General features: G+C 38.6%; 1 protein-coding gene across 1 annotated transcript; it reads right to left on the reverse strand.

The window, feature by feature from the left end:
- Positions 1-878: 878 nt before the first annotated feature.
- Positions 879-9,843, reverse strand: plp2b (proteolipid protein 2b). Its single transcript, XM_032521474.1, has 5 exons — positions 9,378-9,843; positions 4,444-4,599; positions 3,569-3,667; positions 2,136-2,232; positions 879-2,019 (listed from the first exon to the last, which is right to left on the reverse strand). Exons 1-5 carry the CDS (start codon positions 9,474-9,476, stop codon positions 2,006-2,008), a joined length of 465 nt encoding a protein of 154 aa, XP_032377365.1. The 5' UTR covers positions 9,477-9,843; the 3' UTR covers positions 879-2,005.
- Positions 9,844-11,526: the final 1,683 nt, after the last annotated feature.

The following is an 11,526-nucleotide window of genomic DNA, read 5'->3' on the forward strand; positions in this document are numbered from 1 at the left end:
CCCAAAGTTTGCCATTTACTTCACCTAGGCTACAAGAAGTACATACAAATGCTTCTCCCTTGACAAAGTGTTAGAAATCCCTCACACTTTCTGATTTATACCATGTTTAGTCTTTATTTATTATCTGCAGTCTGGTTCTTAAATCGGGAAGACACTCAGGGGATGAGGTTTAATGCATATTTCAAAATAACTATTTAGACGAGGAAATATGTACACGTGTTTGGGGAGGGGGGGGAGTTATTGCAGTCGGGCTGCCACGGCAACAGTAGCAGCAACAACATGGGGGAATTAGGAATTAGAAAAAGAAGTCAGTATGAGCCCAAACAAAGGATTATCATTCCACTGTAGGTCTTTAAAATGACATGGGCCTGGTGGGTACTGTAAGGGTCATTCCAACTGAAAGGCAGCAGCACAGAGGAAAGCAAAACAGGAAAGGATTTTCTCAATGTAATCTGAAAATGAAAGAGCATGCACAACTGTCTGCAATATAACCATTTCAGATGAGACTGGAGATCAGAGATGCATGCTGCAGGTCAGTAAAAATCTTGGCAGTGTGTGTAAAAAATATAATTCCTGGGAACATCTAAACACCAACAACCTGATGAGAGACTGGAGGAAACACCACCATAGCTATATGGATGTTTTTGCAATTACATATTAACTCTTACACCTGGCTGATGGGACAGTGGCCTTTAAATTAGCAATTCATTCCAGATGAGTAGCCATCTGCTTCCATCTAGTGGTAATCTGATAGAAGACAACTTCCATCCCAAGTATAGCCGGCAACATATGCAGTCAGTTACGGTTTTGTTGAATAAAGCCATAAACATCATGGTTAAGTGGTAAGATTAGTGTGAAATATATATGACAAAAACAGATTTCCTTTGTAGTAATAATGGCTTTTATTTCCCAAAGCAAGGCTGCTTTGCATTTCGAAATGACAAACTGCAGACTTTTGTGAAGCATGTTAGAAAAAATAAGAAGGCAATGTTTTACTTGGAAAAATAACCACCAAAGGGTAGAGGAATAAGTTACAGAACCTTTTAAAATTGCGATATTCACATAATAAAATTCCTTTCTTCTTTTATTTTTCTATCTCCATCACAAAAACATGAACCCAAAAAAACTGGACTGTACTTCTTGACAGAAAAAAATGTATTACAAATGTAAGAAAAAAATGAACCTGAGCAAGAGACAAAGTAGAACCTGGTGAATGACACTGTTGAACGTGATTGATGGTTAGTGGACGTCTAACGCCTCTGATGATGCAGACTAAACTAATTAACAACTAATATAATATACCCTTTATTAATTAGTACAAAGACAGCCAAACGATTGCTGATTAGGCCACTTCAAATGTTTAGGGTTCAAGAATATAAGACGAAAAAGAGGAAGGAACTGGTTAATTTGAATGAGACGTTAAGGCACTGTAACATACGGGGAGCACTCTAAAGCGCAATGATTAAATAACAGAGAAGGAAATGTTTGGCCAGCTGAGAAACCTCTCTGGAAATACAAAATACACACTCAGGACGTGCATAATTATGATGTTAAACAATTCCTAACTACCCACTCATTGTCATTATTTCTTAAGTCCAAATGGCAGAGTTACTTCTTACTACAGCAATCCTTTAACAGTAGATGTGTATTAGACAAGCTGCTTGATGACATCCATTGCCTGTTATTTACAGTTTTCCCTTTTTAATCAGTGGTACATTAAGGTTGCAGTAAAGGTTTTGTGAGGGGAATTCCTCATGTAGACACGATTTTGTTTTGTCTTGACGTGCGGGCGGTACCACTCACTTTGGCTGCGTTGTCCTCCTCTCGGGCACGTCCCTTAAAGAAATCTCTCATCTGTTCACACCATACGGTAGCATTGATTAAACTGTGACCTGTTCATTTTATTGTCCATTGTCCTTTCTGATCCACTCGTTTGTTAACTTCTGCACAACTTCCTCTTTGTTCTTCTGCTGAATTCTTGGCAGACGTGCATGTGTCGGAGTGCTTAAACTCTGTCGTCTGTAAAAAAAGAAAAACATTGGAGATAAAACGTGTTGTGCATATCAAAATAGAGCAGCTTATTGTCACGAGTGTGTTTTGTGTGTATCATAACAGTTAACATCTGGCGCTCTCACCGGTAGAAGCTGCCGTGTGCTGCATGTTGCTCTTGACTTGCAAAAAGATGGTGTAGGTGTCGTAGGCAAAGAGTATGCCCGCGATCAGACCAAAGACCTAATAAACAACAACTCAGCATCAGAATCCCAATGATAACAAACAATCAAGTTCACATAGTCACATAAAACACCTCAAAGTTGCATATTGCAAACAAAATGTAATAGAAATACTTGAAAACACTATAAAGTGCTCTTAATAATTTATTAAGGATCAATAAAGAGAAGTCTAAGTCTAAGTCTAAATAGAATAACTTATGTTACATAGCTAAAGACAAATGGCTTTAAAAATCTCAGAACTGCTGTGCTGCTAACACCAGAAGACATTTGTAGTCCCGGACTGCTATCATGTTGATTTGAGGGTGTACAAACTACAACTGATCTTACATGAGACATACTCATTACAAGATTATTCCCCAACTGGAGTAATAACTGTAGTTTTCAACAGAAGCATGCAGGAAGTGACTGTCGGGTCAAATGTGTGTGTGTTTAGGTGCAGATGGGTTTGCACATGCCACAAGAAAGACACCAGACGGCACACCACGCAAATATTTAAAGAAGTGAAATAGTTCATAAAAGAATGACTAGACTGAGTAAAAAACTAAACTACAAACGGATTCTTAGCGATATTAATATGAAATGTCCTTAATCTAACTGTAAAAGCAAACAGAGACTGGGAGTGGTGCTTTGTGTTGTGAGAAACTTGAATATGATAATTTATTGTAATGCCGCTGCAGGCTTCACTCTTTGATACCCTGTTACTGCACCTCATCATTCTAGAAAGACGTCAGCTGTGTCGACACCATCCTCACGTCCCCCTGCTTGTGTACGGGTTCGTTTCTCATGTCACTCCAGCTGCTTTTTAATTTCCCATGAAGTTGTGATGACTCTTATTGCATTACTAATAGAATCAGTGGCTGTATGCTGTACTCTAACTTGGGCCTGAGTGTGTGTTTCAACAGCCTACCACCCTGCCTCATTTTTCCCGTGCACTCTAAATGGATGCCACTCTTTTCTCATCCCAGACTCATCTCCAAGGTTTACCAGCTACTGTGGCTGTTATGGTATGTTTTAGTTGTTCTTTGTTTGTGCAAAGTGGAAAACGTTGTGTGTGGACATTGGACTGGAAGCTGTACTGTCGTATGGTGTCAGGAAGGAAGCATGACATATAATTTGAGATGGCCATATTACTCAATACTGACTGAGTGTGTTCCCTTAGAGATTGTGTGTTGGTTAAACACGTCAGACGTTGAGAAAACCCCCCTTGGCATCAGTTTCCACACCTAAGCATACATGTATACGATAAAACAGATCCATTCATAACAGTTAATGGTTGTCAAAACAAACAATAAAACATGCACGTGAACAGTTTTGGCATTCAGTTAACAATAACTGACCCCGCCTGCGATACGAGCGCCGTCCCCGGACCCTCCGATTACACAGATCAGAGAGGTGATGATGTAAAGGGCCGCACCAATACCAGCACGGAAAAGGTCCTGCACACAAGGGAGAAGCAGACGATGAAGCATTGTTGTGCAACTATGCACGTGTGTGCGTGTGTGTATGTGTGTGTTAGAGCACGACCAATATATCGGTGGGACGATATTAGGCATTTCCCAATCTATTGGTATCGGCATTAATAATGGCCGATAAATAAATAAATATATATATATATATATAAAAAAAAAATCATTCATCAGAATCATTTATAATGACAATTGAATGATTCTGATAAATGAGTATTTAAAAAATAAAATAAAAACGGACAGTACACCATGTTATGAGTGTTGGCGTTGCATGTTTGTCCACCAAACACTGATTTTTTTTTTTTTGTTAATGTGTTTTTGTTGAAAGGAATTTAAGTTTCATGTCTTAAGTTTGTATTTTTATACGTTTTCTTTATCAGAACATATTTATTTTGATGTTCCTCTGTTCTGTTGTGACACCAAAACAAATTATTATCATATTGTTTTAGTGAGAACTCATAACTAACTACAAATAACTTAGGGAAATCTGTTTATGTTTGGTTACATGTTTCTGGATATTATTTTTTTAAATATATAATCGGAATATTGGATTTTTACATACCCAAATATTTGTATCGGTATCAACCTTAAAAAATCCTTTATCGGTCGGGCTCTAGTGTGTGTGTGTGTGTGTGTGTGTGTGTGTGTGTGTGTGTGTGTGTGTGTGTGTGTGTGTGTGTGTGTGTGTGTGTGTGTGTGTGTGCGCCTGCTGTAAGACCATGTGCTAAGACATGCAGAGGACTCACGGTCCAGACCCAGTTGATCACTAGGATCTGCTTGTCCAACTCCATCATGAAGATGCCAAAGAAGAACATGGCGAAGATCATCTCGCAGATGGCGACGGCCGAGTAGCCTCCGTACATGGAGGCAGCGTAGCAGATGATGATAATGAAACTGAGCAACTAAGAGAGGATGGAGGGGGGGGAAGCAATAAACAGAGAGATTAACGATTTTGGAAATGGTGAAGATATTCCAGAACACATCAGGGAGAAAATCAGACATCACGACAGTCTTGACCAAATACGTCGATGTCGATATTGCGACGGTATAGACCTTTTTCACGGCAGACATTATGACTTATAATAGTAGGAAAAGCACAGCTGAAATTGATAACCTTAACGATGGCTCCATTCCATTAAGTGTCCCAGTGAGCTATTTCAGTGAGGCAGCATGCACAATACCAGGGCCTCTCCTAAGTGGAGCGCAGCCATCATTAACTGGTCAATAATAGAACAGCTAGACCAGTCTGGTAAGTTCAGAAAATGACATAAGTTTACTGTAATGCAGCCACTTACGCCATATTACTATATTATAAGTACTTTAACCCTCATGTTGTCCTTGGGTCAAATTGACCCGTTTCCCTATATCAATGTTGTTTTTAACTACCCAAAAATAACATGATTGATTCCACACAACGCTCTTTGGCAAGTACAAATCTCTACTTTCATTAATTTTGCGGTGTCTTATTCAATTTTATAGCATTTGAAAAAAAGTGTTTTTGAAATAGTATTGAATAAAAGTTGACATATTCCAGTCTGTGATTATCCATCAACATACCTTCCTTTAATTTTAGTCTAAATAATTCCTAATTTCTGCTTTTCTAACTCAAACATTAGGTATAATTTCCTATAAATGAGGTTTATTGACCATAAATTCCAAAAAATAACTGTAAAACTAAAGTTAATAAATGTTATGTGGAGTTGAAAACGTCAAAAAAAGTGAGAAACATTGAAAAAAAAGCGTCAGAAGTGTTGAAAAAGGGACAAATACGTAAAAAAAAGTTTAAAACATTGATAAAAAGTATCAAAAGAGTGTGAATTTTCAATTTTGATGGGAAGACAACACAAGGGTTATACGAAATCTAAGACGATTTCTAGTCCAATATATCAATATTGATGTAATATCGATATATTTCCCACCCTACATCAGGGTCACGCCAGGAAACTAACAGAGCTGGCCAACTTTCTTCTGTTAAACTTTGCAGGCGACTTGACAGAACAGCTGCAATTCACCTGAGAGAGGACGACTCATCTCCACGCTCAGTAATAGATTACTATCTGTGTCCACTAAATAGCCAGGGCCAGTCAGACAGTAAACCCCTCCAACAAGGGCAGAACTGTTTCATCTACTCCAGTCAGTTCCTAATTCAGCATCCACATAACAACAAGCGTTTTTGGCCAAGAAAAATGCTGCTTTCTTCTTCGATTTACGGCACGAGTTTGTTCCATCAAGCTCTTATTTTTCCATATGAGGGGAAAAATTCAGCATGCATTCTTCTCGGTACATTCCACTGAAATTGTGCCAATGTGCAAAAATCATACACTGAGCCAGCCTACGGCCCTCAACCAGGATCAGCCTTTTTCTTTTTCAATGCCGCTATTGTTTGCCACTGTCAAACTGCGTGGGTAGATACATTCACACAACACGGACATATGACAGCTGTGAAGGAGTGGACATTTCAAGTAGGCTACTCACAATACCAGGCCTTACACCTAACAATTTAGCGTACTTGAGGACACCAAACAGCATTCCTTGTCCTTTCCAACGTGGATTTATTTATTTATAAGTCACTTGCACAGCCCTGCACAATTGCAAAAGTTGTTTTACATCTGTGACACATGTAGCCTACAATTTACATTTTTATGAACTGGAAAAACCAGACAGCCACCCACCCACCGTGCCAATATACACTTTAAAGATGCAACTAACAAATTGATAGATTGTTTGGTCTAAACATCTGAAAACTGTAAAAAAACAAAAACAGTCTTTTTTTCGTCTGTAAGAACAGTACAAACCCAAAATATTACATTTAACACAAAGAAACATCTTTTCTCATTTGATTAAATTTGCTGGAGATTAATTGTCTTTTGTCTACCTAATCCATTAATTGTTGCATTTACACACACAGTATATTAATACTCATGTGGCCTATATTTTTATTTTTCCATAGCTTTTTGCAATTCTTATAATTACTCTTCTCACCCTGCACATATTGTATCAGCATAAGAGAAATCTTAAATCAACTACAAAAGACATAATAAAGTTAAAACTACATTATAAACTGTGGTTATATACATACATAACATACAACTCACTGAACTGAAACCTGGTGTTCTACAACCTTTCTTGTGACAAGTCAAATCTTTTATTCTTGTAATAACTAAATCAGACTCTCTGACTCTGATGTATATTTTGAAATAAGCACGTCTTGCACATTGCAATGTTTTATTCTCAGACGCATAACTTAGTAGCCAGTGTCAAATCACTGCGGTCTATGATACACACACATGACGTTACACTAGCCCTGCATCTGTCACTACTGCTTCCCCTCCCCCGGCAACTGTTACACAAACGCTCAGCCAGCCAGATGTATCAGTAGTCCATGTGTTCTGGAGACAGGCACAGGCAGCCTCTGTGGAGGCCAAGGTCCCGCACAAAGGAGACTTTATGCAGGCGGAGTCGGCTGCTCTGAGGGCAAGCCATCACACACAGAGAAACAACCGCTGCACAAGAGTCTCTCAGAACAAGACAGGCTCCGAGACGGGGACACCTTGATGCTTTCTACAGCGGCGGATCCCTTTGCATGGGTCAGCTCTTTAAAATCCGGGTTTCGGATCTGGTCGCATCAGTATAATGAGCTGCTCTTTTAAAAATGATAGAAATAGTTGGGAACGCTTGGCTAATTATAGCCAGCAGCAACATGAGAGCCAAGAGCTAGTCCGAGGCACAGAGACACACCAAACAGCAACGGTTGCTAGGGAAGTCACTTACATTTTGGCGCGTTTCTTTTTTTTTTTTTTTTGGAGCACTTTCCACTGCTCACTGGAGCGTACACCATGATTGTAGAGAGCAAAATGGAAAGTTCAGTTTCACTGCATCACCCTTATGCTCATTATTACTAACCATTTACGTGCGTAACAGTCATTCTCCTGCATACTTTCTTTCAACCTTTCTTTTGATTAAGACATTCTTCAATAAGGGATATAACCTAAAAAATGGTTTCCAGTCATAAGACAATGTAATATTCATAATATTAAAAACAAGCTGCAAATTCAGCTCAGGGCATGACTCATCCTGACTTATCACTCCTGGCCTGACTAAAATGCGCTTTACATGGGTGTGTTGTGTGTGACTGTGATCTGTATGTTGCTCTACAGCTTCAAACATGTTCGAGTATGTCCATGCCTCGAAAGAAAAGGCTGGACTAAATAAAAGTTATTCGGCGAGGCATGGAAACCTTGTCTTCATAACTTGAATTATTCCTTTAGCTTTTAGCTTCTTCAGCTGAAAGATTTAAACCTGACTGCTGGGGTTAAGCACCCTATTTTGTGTTAGATTGGACATTACAAGCACTAATGACATGCGTCTTCCTGTTTCACTCCCTCATTCATCTCCCTGCACTGTAAACTATTTCAGTCACGCACCATCAGAGATGACTTCCTTCAGGGTTTATCGGGTTCCAGTAAAGACGACAGAGGAAACGACAAACTACCGAGTGGATCCAGCGAAGAACGACGCTCTCACACCAAAAGATGTGTGCTAAGCAATTTACACATTGTTTCTTAGGAACAAACTTCACACTGGAAGCCTGGAATTCCCATTACCTCTGAAAAAAAACAAAAAAACTTTACAGTGGGTGGACCACTGACCACCAGCATCTGAGAGCCTGCTTTATAATGAGACCATGAGATGGGTTATAAGAGCAGAACCTTGCTCTACTCTCTTAAAATTTTTATAGTAATAACACAGTAGTAGTTTTTAGCTCTGTAAGCAGTGAGATGAGTAGTAATACTGTTGCATGTACCTGGCAAGAATCTGATAAAAAATAAAAAAAAACTTTAAAAATGCAGAACTTAAGTACAGTATTTAAGGTTAAAGTGAGTCATGTGTTAAGACAACACACCGCTGTGACATGCAAACAAAGGCAATCATGTGTAAACGGTGGTGAAGGACAGTATAAATAAAGTCTTCCCATACAGACAGGAAGTGGTTTTGCTATTACAGGAATTGAAACACTTAAACCCCACACCCCTAACTTATATTATTGTATTATATTAATGGGAATGAAGTATTGTTCTGAGGTTTCTATTGTCGACTCTGTAAGCATATTCCTGTAAATTAGAGCCAGACGTGCAAAGACATAAACTCACTTTATGAGCCCTTTATGCTCATAGGAATGTGATATACATTGCATTTTCTCCTCACCACATTTGGGCTACTACTTCTCTGCTTACACACAGTATGCAGCCAGTGGTAATAAGTAGAAAAAAGGAGTTAACCCATGCGACCTTTCATTTGCCATTAACGTTCAGCATTTGGCTCTTTGGTGCCAAAAGAGAAAACAGTGGAGCAGAAGTGACAGGTGGAAACCCCTTAACCCCTGTTCCTGATCCCTCAAACCCCCCCAGACCACATGCTTGTCATTCCTCGACTAGACTGCTTTAAAAAAAGAGAGAGCTTTCAAGAAGAAAATAGAGAATATAGGTGACAGAAACAGCAAATATCTCTCCTCTATGTGAGTAAAATCAATAACTACCATGTAGGCTACATTAACCCACTTTAATGTGAATGAAATATGAATTAGTTGCAGGCTACTTAAACACAACGAACATTAGAACCAGGTTTTGGAAGCAGTTGTATGGAAACACAGAAGCTAATTGTTCCATGTCGGTGAACTTACTATTTCTGCCGCGAGGATAACCCCTTTTTGGGTTTTCACGTAACTTTTCAGCTTCTCCACGCAGTTAGCAGCGGGGTTGGACGCGGTTGTATCAGCCATTCTGTAACTAACGTATTCTATACCGAGTGTATGTCTGTGAGCCTTATCGCCAGTAACCGACGAAAAGAGTTTGAGTAAACACACTTGTCGCTAAAAAGAAAAAAATATTCCAGTGTTTTAACGTTACGGCTGGAGCTCAGTTGACTGTTAGCTTGATTTTTTTTCTCCCTCCCAGTCAAATGAATCAACGTCTCCGCTGTAAAAGTCTCCGTGAAATGTCCACTGGCCGAGCTCGGTCACGACCACAGCAGCTCCGCGTGAACTCAGCCTCTGTGCGAGAAGGGAGGGCCGGGCTGAGGAGCTCACAGTGGGGCGTTGGCTTTCACTTTTCTCGAGGGGAGTTAGCTGTTGGCACTTTGGCACCGCCGAGACGAGTTGCTGCCGTGCAGCCTTCAGGGGCTCCTCGTAAACTAGACACACCTGTTGCAAATGTTATTCATTAGTGACTAATGCGCTCAATTATTGAACTTTATACTTCTGTTCAGCGGTGGAAAAGTACTCAGATCCTCTACTTAACCCTCCTGTTTGTGGCAAATTTGACCCCTTTAAAAAATGGCTACATCTGAAATATGGGTTTCTTTGTAACTAAAATACCACAAAAAATCCATACAACGCTCTTTTCAAATACAATTGGTCACTTTCATTCCTGACCAAATTCATCTGTACGTTTTTCTGATCTTAACTATTAGTCAAAATAATCATCATTTCTGCTTTTTAACTCAAATATTAGATATTAGGTATATTAGGTACCAGGAATTCCAAAAAGTAGTGTAAAACTAGTGTTAGTAAGGTGGTGTTAGTGAAAAGTCAAATAAAGGGACAGAAGTGTCTGTTTTTGACCTGGGAGGACAACACAAGGGTTAAGTAAAATTAGCGATAGTGTAGACATAAGCCCTCCATTCAAAATCTTATTCATGTAAAAGCATTATAAAAAAACACATTTCATTTTTATTTCATATTGTTGCAGTTGGTAAGGGCGGAGCTCATATTAATTACTTACATAGCCTACTGCTATGTTGCTACATCTAAAATAATATATCATGTTGTATGTGTTGATTATATTTAGTATAGTAATAAATGATCAGAAGCTGTAAATCTGAGAATTAAGTAGTAATAACTAAAACAAGTAGTAACCTCAAAATTGTACTTAAGTACAGGACCTGAGTAAATGTACTAACTATCCAATGCTGACAGTGAAGAAGTACTCGCATATTTTAGTAGCAATACCACAATGTATAAATAATCTGTTGCAAGTAAAAGTCCACCATTCAAAATTCTACTTGAGGAAAGATACTAGCATCAAAGTACTAAGTACTAGCATCAAAACATACTAAAATAAAAGTACTCATGATGCAGAATGGCCCATTTCGGAATAATATTATGCTACTGGATTATGACTAATGATGCATTATTGTGTTGATCACTTAAAGGGTAAAGGTGGGGCTTAGAGTACCTGGGTAATACCTGGGTAAATATACTTTTCACTACTGCAAATCAAGCAAAGGTGGGCTTCCTTGTGTAGCAGCAACATGTCTACATGTGTATGAATGTTACATGCATTGTTATAGAATAAACCAGCAAAAAGTATACAGAGTAGTTCAAATAAGCTGCTACAACATTATAGTACTTCTCACTTGTTAGTGCATATATAATTATGTTCTTATAATCACAGTATAACATTGACAAGGGCCATTCTCGATAATGACAACTTTTGCTTTTGATATTTTACGTTAAATGTGTTGTACTTTTACTTAGATGCAATTGTAAAGGCTCCTTTACTTGTAATTTTTGTAGTGAGTGGTACAAGCAAATAATTATATCCATTCAACTCAGTGGTATTTCCAATAGCTCTTGAAAGCATCATATCCCAATTATTGATGGATTGTTTATTTTTTTTCAGATTTACAGTTAAGGTTGTGGTTTAGAATTCAATATGAGACACAGCTGGAGAGAAATACCTTACATAGGTCTATATATTGTTAATATAAAAAGACTTGAGATAGATTTATTTGGCGGCTAAATACATAGACAATGGCCCACTGACAAGACC

This window comes from Etheostoma spectabile, chromosome 7 (genome assembly GCF_008692095.1).
Source record: "Etheostoma spectabile isolate EspeVRDwgs_2016 chromosome 7, UIUC_Espe_1.0, whole genome shotgun sequence".
NCBI lineage: Eukaryota > Metazoa > Chordata > Actinopteri > Perciformes > Percidae > Etheostoma > Etheostoma spectabile.

What these genes read in the sequence shown, in the direction of transcription:
- plp2b (XM_032521474.1), bottom strand. Translation starts at nt 9,476, where the DNA reads ATGGCTGATACAACCGCGTCCAACCCCGCTGCTAACTGCGTGGAGAAG. An exon ending in TGATCAACTGGGTCTGGACC is followed by an intron (nt 3,668 to 4,443) that starts GTGAGTCCTCTG and finishes CCTTGTGTGCAG; the next exon opens with GACCTTTTCCGTGCTGGTAT. An exon ending in GCGCTCGTATCGCAGGCGGG is followed by an intron (nt 2,233 to 3,568) that starts GTCAGTTATTGT and finishes GTTGTTTATTAG; the next exon opens with GTCTTTGGTCTGATCGCGGG.